The following is a 7889-nucleotide window of genomic DNA, read 5'->3' on the forward strand; positions in this document are numbered from 1 at the left end:
AAAGTTGTTGGTCCATCAGGCTCTAATTCCTGCTGGAGTTGCTCTAACAGGGATGTTGTTGCTACGTGATGATGAGTTTGTTAGCTGTTGAAAGTGGTGTTATGTTGTCCGGTGCGCTGATTGTAGATGCTTAGAGGTTTTGGTTGTATGGTTAGAACCTTATATTAGTTTTTCGGATGAGGAAAATACATGAGGGACAAATTTTAGCCAAATTAGTTGTTTGCATTAGGTTTTGAGAAACTCAAGTAAATTGTATATAGCTGGGACGTAGAAATCCACACTTTTGGTTGTACACAGGCTCCCAATTTATGGGTAAACGAAAGTAGGAAGAAAGCTCCAATGGTGGTGATGATGGAGAATTCCTTCTTTGCGTTATAAGAGGAGGGGTCAAAATGCAGAATGAATGACATGGAGATATGTTTAATTTTAGGTTCTCGTGTTTTGTATTGAGGTAAAACTCCCTCCCCGTTTCACATAGTTTTAAATGCTGATTAGTATATATGTGTAAATATGATTGTAAGTATGGTTGTATAAAAGTAGTCACAGAATTGTAAACATTGTTGTAATTATGTTGAACTAGAGTTGTAAACCCGCAACATCGCGCGGGCTTTTTTGCTCGTTTTCACTGGGTTTTGGTCCCTGAAATAAAAATCGTTACCTGAAGTTTCTAAAGTTTTCAAAATGTGCATTATTTATCACAGTTAGTACCTAACACTCACCCTAACATACCAAGTTAAGAAAACAAACTCAAGGCAAGAAATTTATAATGATCTAATTGGGTGTCAGTCAAATCCATAATTCCCTCATCTTTAATTATATCACAAAGCAAACAAGTTACAAGCGATTGCTTGAAGACAAGTTTCATTTGAAACTCTATATGGATATGTAGTGTATCGTTTGGTATGCAGACGGGACGGGACGGAACGGAATGGGACGGGACGGGACGGGACAGGACGGAACGGAACGGAGCGGGAGCAAAGATGCCCTCGGATGGAAACAAGGAGGAAGAAGGAGACGGAGAGGTTATAATTTTGTGTTCCACGGATGTGGAACGAGTCGTTTCAGGGGGGGTGAGGTGGAACGAAAATTCACCCAAAACTCGTCCCGTGGAACAGCTCGTTCCACCCGTTTTAGATGCACCAAACGTGGGACGGAACGCCTTATCCCATTCTATTCCGTCCCGTCCCACGTACCAAACGGTACCTTATTGCCCACAATCTTGACTGTTAACTAGCTGCATCATTTGACTATCAAGTTGGAGACATTTTTCAATGTGCCAGGACACACCATGATACTCTGAAGTGTTAATACAATTGATTAGAATTTTTTTTTTTTTTCAATTTTCTAACCAATTGTATTATTACACTTGGTATACCGGATTGTTTTTGAAAAATCTCTTTTCAAGTTAAAGATCGACAAAATAGTGCATAATTTCCTCGAGACAAACTTATTTCCTACAATAACAGAAAAAGGGAAAAGATCGACCGGATACGTACGGTACATTCATTATTCTTCTTTACTTGAGCAGATTGATAAGAAGAAATAAGATTAACCTTGCTTTGATCAAGCTGATGCTGGTGCAACAACTAACGCTTCTGGTTTCGTATTCGGCACGACGATGAAATCTTTGCTCTTTGATTTTTCAGCTACTTTGGGAACATTAACGACGACAACCTTTGTGGCAAAATCTTTGAAGCACTCCTCCACGGTCTGAAATGGTGTCTCGGGATAGAGAGAACAGACTTCAATGTCGTTAGGGTTTTCTATGTCGTAGTTTACTTGGCAGCCCTTGATGAAAATGTCATGAGTGAAGGATGCCACAATGCTTTGTGGGATGATCATTTCTGCAAAGTTGCAATTTATTAGCCATTAAATTAAATTAATTAAAATGGCTTCCTGGAACTTATTATTAATATCCTCCATTTCACCGACGGTCGAATTTAAGACATGTTATATTTTGAATTAATGTAACACAGAGCCAACAAGTTACTATAGGCTTGCTGGTTAAACTCAAGATCTGCTGGACTTTGTATGTTACGCAAAGCCAACACGTTACTGGGCGATCGGAAAGTAAGTAGGGCTTGGATTAAAGATATGCACCTTTGGCAGCAGAAAGAAGGTCGTCTTCTGTAACAGTGAGTCTAGGGAGTGTGCGTCCAATGCTCTTCTCCCACAAAGATGCAAGCTGGTTGATGTTCAACAGGTTGCTTTGTGGTCGAAAATGAACAGATTTGTTGACTGTTCGGACGTCACCGATTGTTTTCATGGTGAATTTTCCGATGTCAGAACCAGTCACAAAGTAAGCTGCAGCGACAGTTAGCCAACTAATTAAGCTTTGAATTTGACAAATTAAAGTCCTAATTACGTGTTAATATTTTTTTAATTAACCTTCCTCAGAAAATGGGAAAAAGAATACTGTCTTGTCTCGTGTATTATTTGCATATTCCCTCTATATCTCTTTTGGAATTTTCCTTTCTGTTGTAGTTGTTCACATGTTCCAATCAAGGGCGGCTATGACCCAAAAAATATGAAAACAAAACAAAATTAGGGCGGCCGGCTACATCTCTTCTTCGTAATTTCTTTTAAGATTTTTTTTTATCACAAAAGGTCTTTAAATTGACTCTTTTAGTCATTTTGGTCTCTGAATTTTAATATTCAATGTGTAGCATTTAGAATCTAACTAATGCACTTAGTTTTCATTTTGTTAAAAAAAGTAATGGCTCAAATTTGATCGACGATAGTTATTATTAAAAATTGATGAAAGTAAATATTCATTTATTTGATCTGTTCTCTCTTCTTATATAAGTATGCTTACCAACCATTAGTTTTAAAGAAATCTGGGACTTCTACATTTAGTATTGGTGCATGCATATGTACTATACAATATATAATCAAAGCAGTCTTTAGATAGCATAATTACCCTTGACAGTGCCATCACCATAGATGTGGAATCGATCCAACGGCGGGAGGACATCGGCGGGGTGAATGTTGTCATGGTAAGGCCAACCAGCAATGGAGTTGCAGCATATGTAAGTGTAGGGAATTCCAGCAGCCTCAGTGGCCCTTCTAACTTTTCTCTTCTCATTGTACATAGTTAGTCCTGGCTCTACTGGATCAGCTCTGTCTATGTCATGCCCAAACTCAGATGGCAAAAATCTCTGTCCACAATTTTAGTTTCATCATGTTCATGTACTTAACAATACCATATTGCTATGTAGAACGTAGGTATATGTGTTCGTGATATATACCAAAATTTTCTAGTTAAATCGTTATTAATTTGCAAGAAAGTACTTTAATCTAAAAAAAGTTTTAATATGATTGTATGTATGGACCTAATGAAAACTGACCGTACGATATACGATGAACGGTCACGATCACGAGATCCCCTAGATCTCTAGGAAAAGGATCCCGCGGGGATCCTTTTCCATCTTGCTCATGTCTATTTGCTATTTGACATGACCGTTTTCACTTGTTTAAGGCTTTTTAGTCAAAATGGTCCCGGAGATTTGCATAAGACATAACTTTGGTCCCTGAGATTTAAAATCAATAGAAGTGGTCCCTGAGATTGTCCACCATCCATTATTTTGGTCATTCCGTTAAAAAACTCTGTTAAGTTGAGGGTTTAACACATAACTTTGGTCCCTGAGATTTGCATAACACATAATTTTGGTTCCTGAAATTTGCATAACACATAACTTTGGTCTATGAGATTGTCCACCATCCATCATTTAAGCCTGGTTTGGTACTGAGGTGATTCTGAAAAAAGCTTGTATAAAAAAAAAAGCTGGGAGCTATTTTTGTGTTTGGTAAACATTCAGCTTCAGCTTTTTTTCATAGTTTTGGGTGAAAAAAAAGCCCAAAACAAGAAGCTGCAAAACCCAGCTTTGAAAAACCGGCTTTTTTCACATTTGTTTTACATAAAAGTTTACCAAACACTATAATATTGTTTTTTTTTTTTTTTCAAAAGCACTTTTACAAAAAAGTTTACCAAACACTCTGTTGCTTTATTTCACAGCTGCTTATTCTCACAGCACAGCAGAAACATCTTTTGTTTTCAAAGCACAGCAATACCAAACCAGTCCTTAATTTGGTCCTTCTATTAAAAGGCTCAAGGACTACTTAACGGAGTTTTTTAATGGAATGACCAAAATAATGGATGATGAACAATCTCGTAGACCATTTTGACTAAAAAGCCCTTATTTAATTAGTATTTTTGTATGGGCTCTATTATGTCATTTCATAATAGGATTTTTTTTTTCAATTCATAATAGTAAAGTTTAATAGCATCTTCAACATAGATATCAAATATTATATGTCAAAATTTTATTTGATTGTGATGTGGCCAATTGAATATAGATGTTAAATCTTTTTTTCCCCATAAATATGTCAAATATTTATTTTATTAATATATTAGGCTCATAGTTACGTTAACCATTACAAAATAATTAAAATTGATTTTAGTTTTCATCTTATTGGTTGTCAATGGAACTCAAGCATTAAAAAATCAAATTAAAGATCTTTGTTTGCGCCAAAAAACACAGCTTGAAAGCAAGGAGTTAAATGACTCAGCTGTCATGTCATATATGACATATTGTTTGAAGAACACCTATTTTTTAAGTCCTAATTAGCGTATTTAACACCTTCTTTGAAAATAGTCTAAGATGGTAAAGAAAAATTAACTGCACAACAATGTAGCTTTTATTGACCACCAAACAAGTATATACAGACGTTTCAACGTAGGAAAAACAAAATAAGTTATCACTCATATTATTCTGTTACTGATATACCATTAAACTATATATAATACTAACAGTGCCCACAGCTATTATGCTATTACTGATATACCATTAAACTATATAGAATACCTTAACAGTGCCCACAGCTTTGATGGCTTGCAGTAAAATAAGCTGATCCAAAATTCTTGCACCACCCACAACTGATACGACAACTTCAATCTTGTGCTCCTTCAACACTTTCTCCATTGAATCTTGATCATCAATGGAGCCCTTTTGTGTGTGTGTATATAACCAATTAATTTATCACAATAATCAGCTCAACACCATTATTATTCACATGCATGCACATATAAGTAGTACATGCAATATTATTAAATATGTTATATAGAGTTCTTTTAGGTTGTGGTTAACCGCATTTGTGGACATGTTCATATGTTGTTAATACAGTCGATATCAATAATAGCGTAAACTTTCACATATATAAGGATTTGTACATATAGAGAGAGAGAGAAAGGTACCGTTATGACTATAGCTCCTCTCTCTTGTAAGTACCCGATAGTGGTGGTGCTCTTGGAAGAGCCCACGACTGAGCCAGGGCGGACAAGGAGATAGGTTGGGTGACCTGAGTAAAGGCTGGCTTCAGCAACGAACCGGCCAATGAATCCTGTTGATCCAATGATCAGGGTCCTATGTTTCGCAATCTCCGAAACATTCGGAGTAGTTGTTCCACACATGCTTGTTTGTTTATTTGCCTGCCTCCCTTAACTTTAGACGTTGAAGTATTTAAGCTAGTTTCAACTGTGACTACAATTCCTTTGTTAGTGGGGTAAGGATTCACACAGGAAACACACAGAGAGACAAGAGGGAGTTACCAAATTGGACTTCTTGCTTTCTTCCATGCATGCAGATGCAGATATATAGTTGCAGATATGGATTATTGATTTTGGGGTTTGGTAGATACATGTGGGTTTCTCTCTCTCTCTCTCTCTCTCTCTCTCTCTCTCTCTCTCTCTCTCTCTATCTCTCTGACTTACACATGTAAGTGTATAGGTATGTGTGCGGTGTGAAACGTGATATTTTACTCATCTTAGCTATGATTGGTAGGTGGATATGTGAAAAGTGAGCATGCTAATTTGGTACATCATTACTTCCTTCGACTGGTAGCTAGATGTATCATATGTGGACGTCAATCAGTGAAATTATTTACATGAGTATTTCCACAACTTAGTCCAAAAAATCTTCCTCTTTTGTTTCATTTAACCATATATAGAAACCAGAAAAGTATTTGAATATATATATATATATTTTAGGAAACAAATATTACTGTCCTTGAGTGAATCTAGCTATATGCCTCACTAGAGTACGATTCTTGGAAAGTTTTTTATTTTTTTTCAAAGAAAAGGACGATATTTCATTTGAAGAAGAAAAAAATATTACAAACATTTATATATTACATATCATGAATCATCGGCCCCAAAGGATCTTTGCAAATTAGATCTAAAAATATTATAATAAAGCAATGAGTAGACATCAAACACTCTTCCTAGCTTATTGGGAATCACAAGATTACACAGATCAATAAAAGTTAAACCTCATGTTACACAGAGATAATGTGAGAATAAAATTTCAAATCATATATTGGGACATGAAGTACAATGCCCATGGGTCAATTAAATCACATAATCACTGCCACGATCCCAGAACCTCAAGTGAAGTCGATCCAGCAAATCAAACAGCTCCACGCTTCACACATAGATCCAAAAGCGGTAACAAATCAAAACGATAATTAAAAAGCGAGCAACTATTTTATAGAGAGCAATCAAACTAGCAAACTCTCCTAAAGAGAGAAATCAAAACCAAACTTCAAGATAATTACTATAAATGATTAGACAGAAACAAAATAAAAGGATAAGAGCATGTCACCACTCCACATCTTCTAGACATCTGAAAGCCATATAACAGCACGGGCTAAATTCGTATTGTCGTTCTGGCTAAACTAATTCCGACATAATCCGACATCTACCATGACTTACAACTTTAACACTATATCGAGAGTGATAATTGGATCAAACCTTAGTATTTATTGTGTGTGTGGACCAAACACGACGACTATCACGGCGACTCCATCAAACAAAATAAACAGAAAGGGAGAGGAAAGAGACCAAAAATATTTTTCAAGAAGATTGCCGCCGAGCCCATAGTTAAAGGAGCCGATGACAAAAAAATTCTTTGGTTTTTGCTATCTAGACGGTTAGGGTTATCTTTTAAATCAAAACAATCCCTGGTCCTCCAACTTTGAAGTAAGTTGTTGTTGTATATATTATATGAAACAATAATCGATGATCAACTTGTAAAGTTATATTATTAGTTTATAAACTATAGTTTCGTTTTCTGATCGATGGAGAACGACACTTTCTGGGAATTTACCAATTAAGGAATCCTAATCTGGATGAGACTGAATTTATAACATTGGTAACTGTGTAATGATTAATTGTTTACCAGTGGTTTAAATTTGATGATTTGGTTCCGACTTCTGAGAAGAATGAGGAGAATGTTGGGGGGTTGTCTTGAGTCCCTGCCACTAGTCAAATATTTCCGGCTTACCTATGCATGGTTTGATTTTAATCAAACGGTGGTTCATGAAATCTAAGAGAACAAGACTGCATGTGTGGAGGACACGTCATCAATACTTAATTTTACAGATTTAGTATGACTTTAATCATAGATTATCGTCACATAAGACATTCTTACGAAAACAAACTGATCTTGAGTAAATTCATACATGAATAAATTGATGAATTTTCTTATGATTTGTTGGGATTCAGAATTTTGAGATTCATAATAATTTCATGTAATAGTGAATCGTCATATCTCACTACCGTAGGATTCTCCCTCCTTCAAATCATCTCCCTTCTAATTCCTTTCTCTCTCACTTTCCTCTTTTTCTCTCTTTATAAAAAACAACACTAAATATTGACGTAGTTTAATCATGAGTTTTGACCGTTCAAATATAAAAAAATTAATAAAAAGAGAGAAATTTGAAGGGAGAAAATCCTTCTCCCTCATTACCTCCATGCATAAGTCACCAAGACAAAGTAATATTAGCCCAAAGCAATTGAAAAAGTGCGAAGCTTATATCATACTAATAATCGT

The 7889-nt window shown here is 35.8% G+C and overlaps 1 protein-coding gene across 1 annotated transcript; it reads right to left on the reverse strand.

Moving 5' to 3' along the window:
- Positions 1-1383: 1383 nt before the first annotated feature.
- LOC137711618 (leucoanthocyanidin reductase-like) lies at positions 1384-5603 on the reverse strand. Its single transcript, XM_068450874.1, has 5 exons — positions 5255-5603; positions 4866-5006; positions 2921-3158; positions 2101-2304; positions 1384-1844 (listed from the first exon to the last, which is right to left on the reverse strand). The coding sequence occupies exons 1-5, from the start codon at positions 5468-5470 to the stop codon at positions 1564-1566; spliced, it is 1080 nt and encodes a 359-aa protein (XP_068306975.1). The 5' UTR covers positions 5471-5603; the 3' UTR covers positions 1384-1563.
- Between the last annotated feature and the right edge of the window lie 2286 nt (positions 5604-7889).

This window comes from Pyrus communis, chromosome 12, assembly GCF_963583255.1.
Source record: "Pyrus communis chromosome 12, drPyrComm1.1, whole genome shotgun sequence".
NCBI lineage: Eukaryota > Viridiplantae > Streptophyta > Magnoliopsida > Rosales > Rosaceae > Pyrus > Pyrus communis.